Consider the following 19,219-nt stretch of genomic DNA (forward strand, 5'->3'; position numbering starts at 1 on the left):
TGGGTTTTTCTTCCATCTGAGGCTCTTCCAGCTCAAGCGCGCAAGATATTTCCTGATCCAGAGCCTATTGCACTTACGTTGGGCGGGGCCAGTTTTCCTGCACCCCAAACCTACAAAGAAGGCGGGGGGGGGGAGAGAATAAGAAGGTAATCCGGCCCCAAGGTGCCTTTTGGGAAGCTCGCCAGCAGGATCCGACCACAGCTGCGCTCTCCCCGCTGGCGATCCAGGGAATTTAGTTGCTACGCCGGGCACCATCCTCTCCGCTCCCCGCCCCTTCCCGCTTTCCTTTCTGCCCAGATTTTACTTTTAAGTTTCATTTCCCCAGATTTTGTCCCGGGGAAGAGGCGGGGCGAGGGATGATGCTAAATTGCCGGCCGGAGATCCAGAGGAGACTGGTTCGGAGTCACTTCGGTGGACGCAACAGCCAGAGATCCGGCAACGGGACAGATCGCCACCCAAGATCTCCGCTCCGTAAAGGTGACGTTTCCCCTCGACCCTTCCCACGCCGTGCTGTTAGGCACACAACCTTCCAGGAGAGATTTCATTTTAGGCCGCAAGAGGGCGAGCGACGCTGGCTGCGGCTCCGCCTTCCCTCCTGGAAGAGCCGAAAGGCTTCGCTCGGTCCTTGGAGGCGCTTCAGCCTTTCCATTTAATGGGGCGAATAAGGGCTTCGTGGGGCGGGAGGGAGGGGCCATGCTCTCGGGCCCCTGGCTTGGGGCGGGAGGGCGGCGTGGATTGGCCCCATTGCCCCAGGACGCAGCAGGTGGGAAGCGTCCCGCCCGAAGTCCTGCTGGATCCGGGGTTGGGAGGGTTACTCTCGGGGAACCGAAATTGGGATTAAGAAAGGGGGCGTGGGATTTTGGTTAGGGGGCGCAGAACCTCAGATTCGTATTGCTTTTTATTGATGGGGGGGAACTGCCCCCTTGGCTACGCCAGGGAAGGGGGCTCAGTTCCCTCAGGCAGGCACGCGGAGCTCCACAAAACAGCCTGGGGGACGCAGTCGGGTTGTCGTTCTTTCCCGGTCCTGTAGCCCCAGCCCCGAAGTGATGCTCCGCTCCGGGCTAGTCAGGCTGTCCGGTTCAGAGAGGCGGTGTTTTGTGAGGGAAGACTGAGGGCGCCCCTTGTGGCAGACGCGAATAGCGCTGAAGCCCTTTTGTCACCTGATATGAACGCTCATTGAAGTTTTGGGCGTTGGCTGGTTCTTGTTTGGAGCCGCGCGGAAAGGTTCCTGTTCCAGGCAGATGCAGAGCTTGTTGCCCCCTTGGTGTGGGGAAGAGCTGAGGATGGAAGTGTCAGGTGTGGGTGAACGCTCCAGAATATATTATTATTATTATTATTATTATCATTCCTGCTGTTGTTGTTCTTAACATTTCTATTATATGCCACCCTTCATCAAAAGATCTCAGCGGGGTTAATAATTTGCTGGTAAAACTTATGAGTCTAGAGAGTAGGAACAAGAGGCGTGAGGAAGTCCAAGGATGTTTATGAAATGATGATATCTGAAATTGATATGTTTTTTTATATATTTATTGTCAAACAAAATTTAATAAATATTATTTTTTAAAAAAAAATCTCAGCGGGGTTCACTTTCGGGTGGCCTCCAGGCTTTTAAAGGTTCTCTAACCATGTTTTAAGAGAAAGTAATAATCTGAGCAATCCTGCTCATAGTTGTGTATAGGACCACAAACTAAATATAAAGCAGGAGATTTGCAATCAGGACTTCCCATGTTTGTTTGCTGCTGTAATGAAAACAATCAGATTAAAAACTGCAGCTTTGGGAAGGGGGTAAGATATACTTTCCCACAGTTCTCTCAGTTAAAATCCCCCCTCCAGCTAAGTTGCCGTGTTTACCCCTGTAGGGCCGACAGCAGCCGTGTATGTAAAATTGGAGAAAGGGGCAGGGGGGAGGGGAATTAAAGCCCCTCCACCACCAGTGTCATGATCTTGATCTGATTCCCCTCTCCCTCCTACACACACGACTGGTTTTCTATCTAAACATTTGTTTTCTAAAACATGGGAGAACTTCCTTAGTGTAAGAATGGCACAAGAAAACCTGGGAACATTGCCATTTTATCAGATTTCGCTTACTGTAAATGGGAGGATGCATCACAGACAACAGATAATTGGGATAGAAATCGAATTTTATACAATGACCAGGAACAACAAAATATATTATACTATTCAGCTGCTTATCTTATGTTACTACAGTTACGTCATATGTGTTATGGATAATCATGCTGTGTTTTTGTTTTGTTTTTCAACTTTGAATTAAATGTTGCAGAAATCAGACCATAAGATAATCATTTGAAACACATGCCAGGACATCTTTTATTTTCATGATACCTATGTCAGGAGAGTCAGCTTGCACCTTTGTGTCATAGACATTATGAACATGATACAAAGTGCAAAATATTTATACAGTAGCTGACAAAAAAAAACCCAGGCGCATGAGTTTATTCCTCAAACACATTGGAAAATGACAAAAGTTGGAAGAGGGTTTTGGCAAGTTACTAAAATAGGGTTGCCTTTTAAATATCAGCTTGTCTAGCAGCTTTCTTTGCATTACATGGAAGTCTGCCATTACACATATTAGAGCATTTTTGCACAACTCTGTTCTTGTGGTTAGAGCAGAATATGAATCAAACACTTCCGTCCTTTGTTTCACACACAGTCAGCTGTCAATTATCTAGAAGTCTAGGCCTCATTGATTTCATTAACATTTTTTTAAAGTGTGGGAGAACATCATCACTTAGCAATGAGCAAATTCTTGAGAGAACTGGCTAGGAAACAGAGTGAAAATGATGTATTGAGAAAGGACAACAGGGAAGATGGTAGGAACCTGCCACCTAGTGGACAAAGATTGAGTTATTGACATTGCCTTTAAAAGCGTACACAAAATCTACAGTAGGACAATACAGTGGTACCTTGGTTCCCGAACGGCATAGTGGGCAAACAAATTGGCTCCCGAGCGCCGCAAACTTGGAAGTAAGTGTTCCGGTTTGCGAATGTTTTTTGGAAGCTGAACATCCATTTCAGCTGTCGGCATTGTTTCTTGGGCCAATCAACCAATCAGAAGCTGCGACTTGGTTTTCAAGCATTTTGGAAGTTGAGCGGACTTCCAAAATGGATTGAATCGAGAACCATGGTACCACTGTACCTTTACTAAGCCTACCAGGTATTGGATATCCCCCTAAAGTGGATTTAGGATTTTTTTTTCTTATGGGCCAACATGTTTACTTTTGTTTTTTCAAATACCAGGAGCTCTAAACACAAGTGGGTTCCTTGCCTTTTCTGCAGGGCACACAATGTGTGTGGTTTGTACAAAGAGGGTTCTAGAAGGTTTCTTCTTCTTGTGATCGAAGGTTTATTTCCATGTGAAAGAAACAGGAAGAAGGTTTTGAATGTTTGGGTTATTTCTCTGGGAAGCTGAGTACAGCTGGTTTCAACAGGTTTTGTTGTTCATTCTGTCAAGGTCATACTGACTAATATAGTAAGGCCAGGAGGAGCCTGGGTCTGTCTCACTTTCACTTCTGTCTTTGTTCTAGTGTTCTGTTTCTTTATGCTGTGGTGTTAAAGTTTAGTCTTACTAAGTTTGTAAGTTTTATTGTAAGTGCTGCAACTGGATTTTTATGGACTGTGTCAATCCTAATTGTTTTGGATTTGTGACCATTTATGCTCATTTGCCTTCAGTACCAGTAAAGCTCTGCTGGATGAAGTACAATTGCCCCTGGTCTGTTTTTTTGGAAACTCTGCTGTACGTGTTTAAGTTTTTTCCTCCGGTGCTAATGCGACAGTGAGCACCTGGTTGATACCCTCAGCCTTGGAGCATGTGCTTCGTCACAATCTGAAATCCTGAGGGCGCTGGCCAGCTGACAAGAGTAGCAGGGAGTGAAGACAGGAGTTCTTTGCTATCTTCTGCTACTTCAGAATAGTGGTAGTGGTGGTAGTGAACACAGCTGGCTTTGACTTTCCGTTTGTATTTATACTATATGCTTATGGGTTAAGAGCCGAAACCTGGGAATCCTTCATTTGCATCTCTACTCTACTCCTTTCTTCTTCTTCTGATGCCTTAAAGACTTAATACATTTATTGTGGCATAAGCTTTCAAGGACTGCAGTCCTCTGTATCAGATACACAAAGTGCTGTCTTGACTAGGAGGATGGATAGCACTTCACGCACCTGCTGTTGACTGCAGTCTGTGAAGCTTATGCCATAATACACTTATTTATTTGTATTTATGGTGCAACAGGAACTCTTTTTTAATTTTTTTTATTTTTTAAAAAAATAATTTTTATTGTTAAAATAATTCAACATTAATACACATACAAACATACATTTCATACAACATACCTACATACCTACACTCAATCCCACAGATAATTCCCATCACCATCCACCACCCTCACCCTTTGTGTTAGACTTCCAGTCTACTCAATTGCAATTTCTTTCTACTTCTATTACTTTCTCTCACACACTTTTAACCTAATTTCATATTTCTTTTTCTATTACACATTGTTATCCATCTTATTTAGTATTCCAATATTTGAAACGAAACTTGTTTATTCTAATAGGAGTTCTGATTTTTCGATGTAGTTTTGCAAGTATCTTTTAAGCACCTTCCAGTCCCTGTCTGCCTTCTCTTTTGAGATCCTTCCAATTTCTCCCATTGTTTTGGATATATTGTAGTACTCCAATAATTTGGCAAGCCACTCTATCTTTGTTTTTGCTGCAAAAGACTTAACATGTCTAGCCCTCAAGAAAAGGGAAAATACATTATTGCACACAGGCACATGGTGAGGGGAAAAAATACACACAGTGACATTTTTTTAAAAAAATATCCAATTTATTTAAATGAAAGGATATGCAAGCTTGCAAAAGCAGAACTTGTTTGCACAGGACTCTTCCTTTTGAACTTTCCCTTTTGTCTGGATCTGAGAGAGCAGAGTTTTATAGTTCTAGCCTTAGAGTTTTTTAATTCAGCTTGTATAGCATTCTGACCTTACCTGGAAGTAAACCCTATGGTATACAGTGGGAATTGCTTCCAAGTAAACCACATAGGATTGCACTGGAAGTGTATTAAATATTGAACCATTGTTGGATAAAGATATTATGCAGATTGACAGCTATCTTGCATTAAGATGGAATGTAAAATGCTGTGCAGATGTTATCCTTTCCTTCTGCTTATTTAAATAGTTAAGTTGAGAATAGTGGAGAGAAACATTCTAGTGTATCTCCTGCTTCCAGATCTCCATAAATATGTGCATGCCCCATTTTCACCCACCCACATCCACAGTTCCAATCCAGCCCCCATCACTGCTTTGAGCTTTTCTTATTCTTGACAAAATGTCTAAAATCATTTCAGGAATCAATAAAGGAAAGTCCCAGATAACTAAATGTTGAAGTCCTCTTCCTGGCGTGAGTCTCCATCTGACCGGCGCACTCGGAAACTTAGGAACAGACGCTCTTCAGATGAGGAGATGGATAACCGGTGGAATCTGCAACAAAATGGGACTATAGACACAATCCCATCACTGTTGCCAGAAGAAGCTAAATCTATATCATACTTTGTTGCACCAAATGTATTTGCTCCATCAAAAATGGAAGGCTTTGTGTTCAGTCCCATAAAACAAGAGGATGTGGATCAACTGGGAAAACAAAACCAACCTAATAAAGTAAGTCTTTTGAGTTAATATGCACCTTGTTAGCACTGAAATCCTGCAATTTAGAGCCAACTTTTTACTCAAGGTTGTGCATTCTTGACACTAAACAAATCTAGGATTGTATGCCTCAGAAATCCAGATTACTGGCCAAGAAAATCTGAAATTAAGTGGGTCTGCATAATTACTCTTATTTTCTGAAATTTATCCTGCTGCTTCTCCCTTGAGCCCTGCTTGTAACTAAAGTCATACCTTGGAAGCTGAACGCCTTGCAAGTCGAGCATTTTGGCTCCCGAACGCCGCAAACCCGGTGAGTGTTCCGGTTTGTGAACGTTCTTTGGAACCCAATCATTCAGTGCGGCCTCCGATTAGCTGCAGGAGCTCCCTTGGTTTCCGAATGTTTTGGAAGTCGAATGGACTTCTGGGACGGATTCTGTTCGACTTTCAAGGTATGACTGTACTGGATATCTTACTCAGCCACCCCTCTGGCTTTGTAGAGTTTAACATGTGTTGCCCACACACTCTCAAGAGTATAGGCTCCTAGCCATAAGAGCCTGTGTGAGGGTTCAGGGAGCAGATGTTGGAACAGGACCCATTACAAGACTAGTAGGGGAAGGAAGGATGGATGGATGGATGGAGAGGGGAAACCACAAGGGAGGCCACTGTCTTCCTCTCTAGGCGGTCAGTTGTCTTGAGTGAGAGGGAATCTTTCTCATGGGAACTAACCTGCCTGGTGTGTTGTCTCTTTCTGGAAGGAGACCGGTTATGAATCAACTACGTTAGTGACGTTTGAGAATGATAAGGAACACAAATTCTGCTCATGGTCCTGTTGGAATATTCTAGTTGCTAGGCAATGGAAAATTTCTCCAGCAACAGGTGTCCTTATCAGGGCATGTGATCAAGGAAGTCTGGGTCAGTGTAAATGACCACAGTCATACCTCAGAAGTCGAAAGGAATCCGTTCTGGAAGTCTGTTTGACTTCCAAAATGTTCTGAAACCAAAGTGTGGCTTCTAATTGGCTGCAGGAAGCTCGTGTAGCCAGTTAGAAGCTGCGGAAACCCTGTCGGACGTTTGACTTCCAAAAATAGTTCGCAAACCGGAACACTCACTTCCAAGTTTGTGGCGTTCGGGAGCAAAAACATCCGAGAACTAAGCTGTTCAAAAACCAATGTGCAATTGTATGTGAATGAGTCAGCATTAGGTATCTGGCCAGATGGCTAAAAAGAGAAAAATATTATGTTGCTTTATTTGCTTTGTTCATTAATGACCAGTGTAAAGTTTTGTAAATAACATATACTCTGAGAAACAGGACCAGATTATGTTTATTCCTGTAATGGGAATTTCACTAAGAGATAGCTCTTAGTAAAAGATGCAGAAAAGCCTTTCTGTAAAAAGGAACTCTTCTGCAGAAAGAAATGAAAACCCAAGAATAAGATGCTCACGCACTAAAATGAAGTGCCTAGCCTGGTCTAGAACCAATGCTACTTTTTGTGGGTGTTCAGTGATCTTTTTGATCCAAGCTGCTCCTATGAGTGTCACTCAGTGTTTGAAATACAATTCTGGCTTAGCTTTACATCTGACCCAAGGGCGGTTCTTTTGTTTCTTCATCGTAATTTGTTTGAATGAAACAAGCCCCCACTTTAGACATAACTTCAGAGATTGTGTTTTGTGGTCCCATTTGCGCAAAGCAGGAGTTTTCTCCCTATTCAAAGCAAACCATTAACCACGGCTCAGATGATGTATGAATAGAGCCACATACCAAAATGGAAGTGAACTGTGTATGTGTGTGTTTTTAACCAGAAACCAGAAAACACCTTATTCAACCAATACGAAGAGAAGATCCGCCCTTGTATTGACCTCATTGATACTCTGAGAGCCCTCGGAGTGGAGAAGGACTTGGCATTGCCAGCAATTGCAGTGATTGGCGATCAGAGCTCAGGGAAAAGCTCAGTTCTGGAAGCTCTTTCTGGAGTCGCTCTTCCACGGGGCAGTGGTGAGAATTCCCAACGGCTTTTCCTTCTGGGAAGCTTTGAGGATGTGCAAGTTCAGAGATTTTTTAACTTCAGTGTTCCTACTTTATAGAAGGCATCTTTATTTTCTAAAGTTACCTTCTCTTTGGTGTCTGCCTGCATTATTTTAACATCTTGGAGGGTTGGATACACTTCAAAGAAAGCAATGTTACCAGTTAGAAGTCTGTCATTTCTGAGAAACTAAATTGATTTTTAGAAAGCTTGGTGTAATATTATCGGGGGGTGGGGAATGGCACTGCTCACCTATAAGGTTAAGTGCAAAGATTTTAAGATAGCTGCCTACATCTGCAGTATAGCTCAGATTATTTATGGAGGTCCATTTTAGGAGCTGGTTTTGCCCTAGAACTAGGTGTTGTTTCATCATAATCGGTGGGATTCTGCCTGTTTTTAGCAATCTTTAGGAAGTTTCTGTGAATCTGAATAACCTATACTTTTAATGGATTGGATTCTCTTCATGAACAGGCATTGTCACCAGATGTCCCTTAGAACTCAGGCTAAAAAAGCTGCTGCCTGGCGAAAAATGGAATGGGAAAATCAGTTACCTGGGAAAATATATGGAACTTGCAAATCCTTCAATGGTAGAATTAGAAATAAGAAAAGGTGAGTGTTGTGGTTTCCATTGTAGTCAATAACATATCATTATTTTCTTTCTTAATTTCCTTCTATTATAAATGAGAATACTTCTTCAACCAAATTCTATGTATAGTCTCAAAACCAGTGATGAGGTTTACCAGAAAATTTAGGGTAATTTTGCACTGGATTTTTTTTAAAATTAAAATAAGGTTTCTTATAAAATATTATCCAATTTAGGGTATTTATTTTACTTTTATTTAGCAAACAAAGCTTAACATTTGATAATAATGAAGCTTCTCTCACATTGTATTTGACATTAATTGTCACAAATGAACTTATGAACTTACAGAAAGCGCACTTGATTTTTTTCCATTCCACATTGCTGCCCAAATATCTTCGTTGGCTAAAGTTTGGGAGATGTGGAGGCAAATGTATTGCTGAAATCAAATGATGGCTCTTACGTGGCTTCTATAGTATTCTTCTAACCTTTCCCAGCTTTCCCAATTGCTGTCCTTCAGCAGGTTTTTTTCTTAGTGGGGGCGGGGAGAGTCTTGTGGGCATTGTGGTGTCACAGATACCCCATGAAAGGGTCCCAGGTCTGCAATGATTGGCAGCTGCTATTTAGAAGATTCAGGCAGAGATGTTTCCCCCAGCTCTTCTTTCCCTGGAGATAGATCAGAGATTGAACCATGGGTCCTTCTGTATGCAAAAAACAACTGCCCTTAAAAATAAACCTGCACCATTGGAAACCAGAATTAACTTTTACATGACAATTTATAACGGTTCCGTTAACACTGTTTGATAAACATGGCCATATTAACCTTTCCAGTCTCAGAAATTCATTAATTATAAGAAGACACAGTCATACCTCGGGTTGAAGTTGCTTCAGGTTGAGCGCTTTCAGGTTGCGCTCTGCGGCAAACGTAACGCGTTACTTCTGGGCACGCGCAGTCGCGTGTTGCATTTGCTTCAGGACGCGAACGGGGCTCCGGAACGGATCCCATTCGCATCCTGAGGTACCACTGTACTGATATTCTAAAAGAGTTTTCCTTCCTGCCAAGTTTGGCACCTGTGTTGTATAACAAATGGTAGCCAGAAGAGGCTGCCAGTCCTATGACATGAGTATCTGAAATGTTGATGTTAAACTTTTTCTTGCTTTCTTCATTCCAGCTCAGAACATAATAGCTGGTGATGGAGTGGCCATTAGTGATAAACTAATTACCCTTGAAATTAGATCTCCTGAAGTTCCAGACTTGACTCTGATTGATCTGCCAGGGATTGCAAGAGTGGCTGTGGGTAATCAGCCAGTAAATATTGGAGATCAGGTAAAACACTAAATATCTTGCCTAAGAGAGCTTTCTCCATAAGGGTACTGCATTCCTTACTAGGTTTCTGCTCCTTTCCTGCTGCCTCTTGCAAGCTCCCAGTCCTGGTGCTTTCTGCCTACCCCCTAAACTGGCAACTCCAGTCCTCTTTCAGCCTTGCATCTTGCCCAGTATATGATCCTGCCTTGATTCCTGTACTAGCTTCAACTTGGCCTAGGCAACTTTCTATCAAACAGTGAAATAACTATACAGTAGCTCTAACAGCAGTTCTGTTTGTCTTCATTGCAGATCAAAAAGCTGATTAGAACATTTATTGATAAACAAGAGACAATAAATTTAGTGGTGGTTCCAAGTAATGTTGATATTGCCACAACAGAGGCACTGAAAATGGCCCAGGAGGTGGATCCAAATGGGGAGAGAACGCTTGGTAAGGAGGCAAAATAATTCTCCTTAACTTTGATAATCTTGCACTGTTGAAATGAGAACGTGCTTTTCAGATCTCGGAATGTCGGTATTTGTAGGTTGTTGTTGCTTTAAATGGTCACTGTTTGTTTAGTTCCTTAAGTATTCTTTATTTATCTCACTAACCCACATGAAAACACGTGTTTCCTTTTTTCCTCATCATGAAGACAAGCCAAAGGTCCCCAGTTCTATATAGGGAGTTTTGCTGGAGTGGCAGCTGGACTTTATTCAGCACTGGCAATGGGACAACATAATTCATCGTACCTGAAAGTTAGCTTAGGGAATTCATGGGAAGTGGTGGTTTCTCCATAATGTTTCAGTTGGCCCTGGTTCTAAGACATAATATTTTGCTTAATTCTACTGCAAGAAAGTAGAACTCTTTGGCCTGCATGATGGTATTTGAGCCCTTGATTTTGCCAATGCAGGCAAGATGATTTCTATACAAGTGTGAACAGTCCTTCAATTATGCGTCAGCTTTGCCATTTTGTATTATGTTAGGTTTTTTTCCTAATGTCTTTCGGTATTTCATCCCAAGGGATCGTGACAAAGCCTGACCTGATGGACAGAGGAACTGAGGGGACAGTTGTGAACATAGTGAGAAACCAAGTCATTCCCTTGAAAAAGGGATATATGATTGTGAAATGTCGTGGGCAGCAAGATATCCAGTCCAACATGACCTTGGCCTCTGCACTCAAGGAAGAGAGAGCATTTTTCGAGAAACATAAATGCTTTAGGTACTCATAGACTAGAGAGTGATTTTTAAGATAATAGTATAATTACAGTTACTTAAACGGCCTCAGTCCTATATACCTGAAGGAGCATCTCCACCTCCATCGTTCAGCCTGGACACTGAGGTTCAGCGCTGAGGGCCTTCTGGCGGTTCCCTTATTGCGGGAAGTGAGGTTACAGGGAACCAGACAAAGGGCCTTCTCGGTAGTGGCACCTGCTCTGTGGAATGCCCTCCCATCAGATGTCAAGGAAATAAACAACTACCCTATTTTTAAAAGACATCTGAAGGCAGCCCTGTTTAGGGAAGCTTTTAATATTTAATGCTGTATTGTTTTTAATACTTGATTGGGAGCCGCCGAGAGTGGCTGGGGAAACTCAGCCAGATGGGCGGGGTATAAATAAATTATTATTATTATTATTAAATATTTATAAGCCACACTTTTCACAGGAAGCACAGTAATATTGTGTAAAACGTAATGCAACACTATAAACATCAGTGAGTTTAACTGCAATTGTTAGCATCAGATTTTCTAGTAAACATTTTCTTTGTTCCCATACAGTATCCTTCTCCAGGAAAAAAAAGCCACAGTCCCCATACTAGCTGAGAAACTGACAAGCGAGCTTGTGGAACACATTTCCGTAAGTTAGAAAAATGACACTTTAAAGACAACAACAATGAAACATCAACCCCAAAGTTTGTTTCTTTACTCATTACAAGTTTTTTCCCCAGCACCATATACATCTTTTCTTTCTTTCTTTTTAGAAATCTTTGCCCACTTTAGAAGAGCAAATAAGATTTCAGCTCCAAAAAACACATACTGAAATGCAGAGATATGGCAAAGCCATGCCAAAAACCGATGGCGAGAAACAATATTTTTTAGCAGAGGTAAGTACACTGATGAAGACTTGCGCTAAACTTTTCTAGTCTTAATAGTGTTATGCAGACAACATATGTAAGAGTATGTGAGCCTTGGAGGAGTCCAGAACCAGCAGCCAACGTAAGATAAGTCATGAACCTGTCTTTGCTGTAAATCGAAGATGCTTTTTGTCATTTGAATTTCTGACCTACCTCACTCTGTGTACAACACATTTAGCTACTTTTCTGTTCTGCCTCCTGGAAAGCTATGTAATGAGTTCATAAGGAGGAGAAAACTTAGTATAGTTATGCACCAACAAAAACTGAAGTTAGTTTGTAACTCTATTCCCACTTACCTGGGAGGAAGCTTGATTGAACTCAGTGTACTTCCTTCATAATGGATACCCATTTGCATTCTTACATACTTTGTCTCTTACATATTCTCAATTATTTTCTGAGATAAATACTTCCAGTGATTACATTCAACTAATCTTAGGCCTCCTGTTTATTAAATAGTCATCCTGATTTGCTTGCACAAAGCTTACACGGTGGTTAGATATTGTCCAGTCTTCGCTGAGCAATCATTCAGATTTGTTGATTGTTGATCCCACACTTTTGATCACACACTGTCCAACGTGGATTGTGCCAGAGTGCTTTAATTCACTTTCATTGCACAAACCTAAATTTCCAGTATTCTGTTTACTCTCTCCCACAAAATACTGACAATCTGGAGTCAACTAAGACATATGCATTCTTTCTAATGTGAGCCTTTCAGTTCCAAAATGATTACATTTCTCATAGCTTTATGGAGGCAAGTTTTGGAACAAATTTTGGATGCTTTTTTAAAAAAAAATTGGATGAATGTGTGTTTGTCTGCTTGGACACATTGCCTGTCAATTTGCTTGATCATTTTAACATTATGGACTTGCTGTCTGAGTTGAATTGATGTCTGCAACATAATTATTTATGTATTTCATAAAATTTATATACTGCTTGATTGTAGGGGAGAAACTCAAATTGGTTTACAAAAAAATAAAAAAAAAATCTCTAAAAAAAAGTACACCATAATTAAAAACATACAAAAGGTTAAAGCCACAATAGAATAGACTAAAATAAATTAAAACTCATCAGAGCAGGACTTTCTAAATATTGCTAACATTGCAACAAAAATAACATTGCAACAAAAATAACCACTCATTTTCATTGCTGAAAAAACACTTTGTTCAGATTTGAAACATGCACAAATCAAATTGTCTTTATAATCCACAAACCTCTCTGCATCTCTTTAAATTGTTTGCTTTCACAGAAAATCGAGCACTTTATTGCAGATGTTAGAAGCACAGTACAAGGAGAAGAAAGTGTGTCTCAAAATGAAGCCAGACTTTTTACCAAAGTTCGTAAAGAATTTCAGAAATGGGACAAAGTAGTTGCTACTAGTGGCTTAAAAAGTAAGTACAGAATACTCTGTGTCTAGAACAGTTCAACAACAACAAATGTTTATTCGGCTTTACGCCCATCATGAAACACAACACAACAAAACAAATCAAATAAAACAGTGGACTCCTACAAACCACAAGTAGTATAACACAGTTCGCAACTCACAAGGACGGATAGTAGAACAGTTCCTGTTTTAATAGCATCACATGTCCCTTCTAAACTGAGTCTCCAGGATTAGAAATGGCTAACTTAAAATAAAAAGGTGTGTGCATTTAAAAGAAGTGCTGTACAAAGAACTTTCTTTTGAAGTAAGATGTTAAGTCCAGCTTATCCTTGTCTGGCAGGAGCTGGGACCCCTGTGCTAATTTGGGGACTTCTGTAATGAAAAATGATGGTGTAAATTAAACAAACCTAAACCTATCCTGATTTCAACTAACTGGTTCCCAGGATAATTTACTGAGCTTTTTGTAAATCCGTGACAGGTTTTGGGGGTTTAAAAAAAATGTTCTTCTTCCTGCAGTTCAAGAATCCCTACTCCCTGAGAAGTGGAAATTTGAAAATCAGTATCGTGGCAGAGAGCTTCTTGGATTTCCCAATTACAATACATTTGAGATGATTATAAGGAACTATATCACTGATCTAGAAAAACCAGCTGTTGATATTCTAACTAGAGTTACAGGCAAGTCCAATTCAGATTTCTGGCTACTGGGACAGTGTAAATTGTTTTAAATCATTTCAAATGTTGCAGTTGTACCCGCCATAGGTCTTTAGGGTAAAGGTGGGTAATAAACGAGATTGATTATACATAACATAAAAATATGAAAGGGGTTTTCAAATACTATCTATATATAATAAAAGCACATGCAATGTAAGTGATTTTGCTTGAGCTGTGAAACCTCCAACATTTATATTTTTGTAAAAGGGCTGTAGGAAAAAATGTATGGAATTGTTAATGGTTTGGGTATGTGCAACATTTTTACCAGAATATGTGTGAGAAAGCAAGAAATTATTTTTCTACACAGATTCTGATCATTTGGTGTATTCTCTCCCCCCCCCCTTTCAGAAATAGTGCGTCAAAATTTTGTGGCGATTGCTAAAAGTCATTTTGAAGGATTTCATAATCTTCATTCGGAAGCCAAGGTAAGAACAACATGATGCAGATTCAAACTCTCTTGGAAATGTGGAGCAGGGAGAGGATGTTTCCTGAGCTCCCCCATTCATAATCTAAACATGATCATCAGAAAGGAGTGTCCCTGCCTGAAACTGTCCTACCATCTGCTGTTAGCCAGCCATGATTACATGTAATGATGGGCTAAACTATGGTTTTATTTTGGGGGAAATTCTTGGAATTTGTCCCTTTTCTAAAGAAAAAGCAGCTGTGGGGCCCACACCTGAAACATGCTCACTGGGACTCATCACCAGTTTCCTGCTGAAAATTAGTCCCCTCCTTAGCAGTAAACAGTATAGAGGATAGAGTGCATCCCTCACCCAGTGGAAGAGCAATTCTGGGTTGCTCACCCATGATTGCTTATTTTTCTTCAAAATAAACATGAGCAGATTTTAAAAAGTTACGATAATGTAACATTCAGTTGGCCCCAGGTACTGTCATAGTGGGACAATCCCCATTTGTTTTGTTTCTGTTATTTGTTGCAGTTAGTTTCTTTTTTTTCCCTTTTTTTCGGATCACATCTATTGTATTCCAGCATCATGCTAAACTACAGTTCAGTGAGACATGAATGATCCCTACTACCTCCCCCTCTTTCCCTCTGCTTCTTTTGAACAGCTGGGAGGATGAGTTCATAGTATTTCATTTTTCAGCCATCCCTACTTTCCCTGTGCTAATAACTTGCTTTACCCATTATTGATACCAGCTAGTGCCCAGTAATGCTTTGTTGGATATGGGCCCTAATTTCTGTGTAACTTGATATCAGCTTGCTGCTTCTTGTGATCTGTTGAACCATTGTTCAGAGGTTAGAATAAGTCTGCTATTTTCTGACTTGTTTATTTCATCTCATTTATCTCACTCTATCTTGGATTGTGCCATCTAACACGTGCCATCTTCTGGGCCTCTTGGCCTGTGCTATTCAACTCACCGGGTCGGGATGGGACCAGGTTCCCCCCCTCTCTCTCCTGATCATGAATTGCTTGCTGCTGTAATGAAAAAAGTTGTGCCCTAATTATTATCCACACACTGGTCTAGTCTGTGTCGCTCCTTTGGTCCTTGGTGTGTGTCAAAATTGTGCAGATACCACATGTTTGCATTTCTTCCTCTGCATCATTTTCCTTTTAATCTAGCTTTGCTGTTTGTAGAAACTGGATGGGCAGTGCTGAAAAAAAATTCACAAGCTGGAGGAGGGGTGGAAGTTTAGTTTTTCGCAAGCAACTATCAAAAGCAACAGAACTTGTATGCAGTGAAGCAGAGTATTTCAGAGTATGAAATAAATTCAGTTCACAGAACCGGGTTTCTCTTGGTGCCCTACTCCCCCTGAAATGTTCAAATGTTAGGCACATAGACACTTCCATTTGTTGTACAGTGGTACCTCAGGTTAAGAACTTAATTCGTTCTGGAGGACTGTTCTTAACCTGAGGTACCACTTTAGCTAATGGTTCTATGCTACATCACTGGGAATGTCTGTTATTTTTGCCTTTCACAGAATAGAATTGAAAGTATTATAGAGAGACAAGCAAAGGAAGCTGAAGCTATAGTCAATATCCAGTTTGCAATGGAGAAGACCTTATTCTGTCAGGACAATCACTACCAGTCTTGCTTAAGAGCTGTAAAGGAAGCTGCAAGAGGGGGGGAAACCACAGCGATAGCTGAAGAAGGCACTGCAATCGCTGAAACAGCTTTTCATTTGGAGGCATACTTCAAGGTGAGTTACATGGCATTCCTGAACATATTTACTCAGAAGTAAGTCCTGTTGAATTTGATGGGGCTTACTCCCAGAATTGCAGCCTCAAGTCACCAATATCATTTGTACCCATTTGACTCTGATTATAATTGCTAACAATATTGCATAGCAAATCAGATTGAACTGAGAGTTCATGATCACATTCATTCCAAGGTACTCCTGGTTTATCATGAGCCTCATTTATAAATATGCTATTAAGTCAAAGGCTCCCACAAGGCGTGGGGAACACATGACATCTTCAGTGCTGTGAGGTTATAATGCTAGCCTTCCTTGCCTGGCCCCCATGAGGCTCAGATGCCATTGTGGCCACCCAATGTTTTATCTCCAGCAGTGGGTATATTTTGCTCAGTCGCAATTTTTCTCCGCTGCCATTATTCCACACTTATTTCCCCCCCTCAAGCAAGACAGTGCTGGGTGACTGCCCAAGTCTATCATTCTTTACCACTGGTCAAAACAAAATAAAAAAATTCCTTCCAGTAGCACCTTAAAGACCAACTGAGTTAGTTCTAGGTATGAGCTTTCGTGTGCATGCACACTTCTTCAGATACACTGAAACAGAAGTCACCGGACCTTTCTATATAGTGAGAAGGTGGGGAGGGGTATTACTCAGAAGGGTGGTGGGAATGGGTGATTGGCAGATAGCTGCGATGAGCCTGTTGACGACTCTTAACGACTGCAATAGGTCTAACAGGAAAAAGCAAGGGGTGAGAAGGTGAAAAATGGCTTTGTCATGTATAATGAGATAAGAATCCAATGTCTTTGTTCAAACCAGGTCTCTCCATAGTTTTAAGTTTGGTGATAAGTTGCAATTCAGCAGCTTCTCTTTCCAGTCTATTTCTGAATTTCAGAAATAGACTGGAAAGAGAAGCTGCTGAATTGCAACTTATCACCAAACTTAAAACTATGGAGAGACCTGGTTTGAACAAAGACATTGGATTCTTATCTCATTATACATGACAAAGCCATTTTTCACCTTCTCACCCCTTGCTTTTTCCTGTTAGACCTATTGCAGTCGTTAAGAGTCGTCAACAGGCTCATCGCAGCTATCTGCCAATCACCCATTCCCACCACCCTTCTGAGTAATACCCCTCCCCACCTTCTCACTATATAGAAAGGTCCGGTGACTTCTGTTTCAGTGTATCTGAAGAAGTGTGCATGCACACGAAAGCTCATACCTAGAACTAACTCAGTTGGTCTTTAAGGTGCTACTGGAAGGAATTTTTTTATTTTGTTTTGACCATGGCAGACCAACACGGCTACCTATCTGTAACATTCTTTACCACTGCTCATTCAGAAACAGAATTACCAACATGTGGAAGTTACTAATTGCAGTGCATGCATCTTTTTTCATTTCAGACTGTAATCAAACGTCTCTCCTCCCAAATTCCCCTCATTATCCAGTACTTCATCCTCAGTAAATATGAATACAGGCTGAAGAATGAAATGATGCTGCTCCTGAGTCAAAGGGAGAATTTGAGCTTTCTGACCCAGGAACGCACAGATGCTGCTGAACAGAGGCAGTTCTTGTCTGACCGCATTGATCGTCTGGTTCAAGCTCGGGACCACTTAGCAAAATTACTTGGCTAAAAACGTGTGCTTCTGCTGCTGCTTCCAGAAGGCTAGTGCGCTAGACAGCTTTTTGGTAGATTATATCTCTGTTACTTGCAGTTCGTGAATCTGGAAGAACTTTGCTTACTCGCAAGCAACCCTTAGTGCCCTGCTGTGTCTTATGCATTAAACTTCTCAAGGACAAACTGCCTCACAGCCACTTTGACTTAGATTCCATCAGTTTGAATTGTTCAGGATAATGGAAAGGGGGAGCAATATATGCAGTATTTTTTTATTTTTTTTTAAAGGAGTGTGGGTACTCATAAATTGATAAAAGTGGCAGCACAAAATGGTTGTAATGGGCAGCTAAAAACAGTGCTGTGTGGCTGAGTACTGTCACCCAAAAGGTGTTTATGCTGTTAAGCTCCATCAGAGGCAGATTTAGATCAGCTCAACCAGTTCCCCGTGCAGGGACCAAGGGGATGCTTTCCCAAAGCCAGTAAGAGCTGGGGAGGCAGCGTGAGGCTGACAGGGTTGTGGAGTCCTCCTGCCTCCTTCCCAGAAGCCTTTGGGAAGGGAGGCGGGCAAGTCACATTTTAACCTATTATTTTTACAAGATTGCCATGCTCTTCATGCAAAATCACATATCTACTCTTGTGTGTTGGAGATGGGTGCATTAATTTCTGAATAGGGGATATCATGCAGTTTTATTGAAATCTGTTGTGGCCAAAGCACTTGGAATGGGATGCAGCCTTGAAGCTGCTTGTTCATCTGCTAATTATGTGTCCTTTTCTGCTTTTTTACTGTTTAGGTGTAGGTGTTTTTGTCCTTCTCATGAGTATTTTATGGGGGCTGCATCTTGTTTATTTCTAAATGTGCCTTGGGGGCCAAAAATATGGGGCAGGGAAGATTACTTCAGATGCACTAGGTTTCTGGGGCTTCTGCATAGAAAGTACTGGAAGTGGGTGATGCTTGTGGGTTGGAGTTTGTTCTCCGTGCAATGTCTGTATGAAGCCATGTAGGAATTTGGGTGACATCGAACTCTTGCACACACCAGTTTGTCAGCTCCTAAGTCAGAAGATCCTTTGTGACCCACTCCTGCCTTTCTGGCAGCAGGCACACACTTTTATTTTACCAGTGCTTCTTAAATGGTAGCGGAATTTGGTGTTCATGTGTAGGGCAGTAGTGTCTCCAGTTGGCTCTGTTGTATTTTTTATTGTACAATAAAAGGGGGAGAAACTACATTTTATGCTTCTTGTCTGGTTCTGTCATAATTCTCAAGCACCACCGTCAGGAACTCTTCGGGGTTTTTTCACAGGCTTCAAATAAGTGCCATGTTTAAAATGCTTTTTTAAAAAAGCATTTTAATTTTTCCTTCTGCTACAGGCTCCTTTATAGTGGTGGTCGCTGTTCAACCTCCTAAGGTATCTTCTGCTGTATTTCCACCCAGCTTGCGCTGATGATGGAGGTTCCTGTTTTAAGCTTGTGTTTTAAAAATAATGATGCAGGAAAGGTTTTTACCATTCTACCCTGTTAGGCAGCCTCTGCCCCTCCAGATGTTTACGACTACTGCTCCTATAATCACCATTAGACATGCTCTGTGGCTGATGGGAAATATGTTAAGGGGGTCACAGATTGCTTGGCCAGAATGTACCATCCTAATTCATGTCATGGTAAAGATCCAAAACAA

General features: G+C 41.3%; 1 protein-coding gene across 2 annotated transcripts; it reads left to right on the top strand.

Moving 5' to 3' along the window:
• The first annotated feature begins 320 nt into the window (after positions 1-320).
• Positions 321-18,773, top strand: LOC309340527 (interferon-induced GTP-binding protein Mx2-like). 2 transcript variants are annotated; one of them, XM_081859366.1, is made up of 14 exons: positions 321-477; positions 5,363-5,672; positions 7,458-7,650; positions 8,150-8,287; positions 9,431-9,585; positions 9,874-10,012; positions 10,583-10,781; positions 11,337-11,415; positions 11,540-11,662; positions 12,939-13,080; positions 13,590-13,748; positions 14,133-14,209; positions 15,724-15,942; positions 17,338-18,773. In XM_081859366.1, the coding sequence occupies exons 2-14, from the start codon at positions 5,394-5,396 to the stop codon at positions 17,566-17,568; spliced, it is 2,133 nt and encodes a 710-aa protein (XP_081715492.1). In that variant the 5' UTR covers positions 321-477; positions 5,363-5,393; the 3' UTR covers positions 17,569-18,773. The 2 variants fall into 2 exon arrangements, with proteins under 2 accessions (XP_081715492.1, XP_081715493.1); XM_081859367.1 differs by lacking the exon at positions 321-477 and adding an exon at positions 1,175-1,298.
• Positions 18,774-19,219: the final 446 nt, after the last annotated feature.

Source organism: Podarcis erhardii (assembly GCF_964252035.2).
Source record: "Podarcis erhardii genome assembly, chromosome: 4".
In the NCBI taxonomy this organism is placed as follows: domain Eukaryota; kingdom Metazoa; phylum Chordata; class Lepidosauria; order Squamata; family Lacertidae; genus Podarcis; species Podarcis erhardii.

Bases quoted from the DNA above. Each gene is read 5' to 3' on its own strand.
- LOC309340527 (XM_081859366.1), top strand. From the start codon at position 5,394: ATGTTGAAGTCCTCTTCCTGGCGTGAGTCTCCATCTGACCGGCGCACT. The intron at 9,586-9,873 runs GTAAAACACTAA...TCTTCATTGCAG, and splicing joins CAGTAAATATTGGAGATCAG to ATCAAAAAGCTGATTAGAAC. The intron at 11,663-12,938 runs GTAAGTACACTG...TTGCTTTCACAG, and splicing joins AACAATATTTTTTAGCAGAG to AAAATCGAGCACTTTATTGC.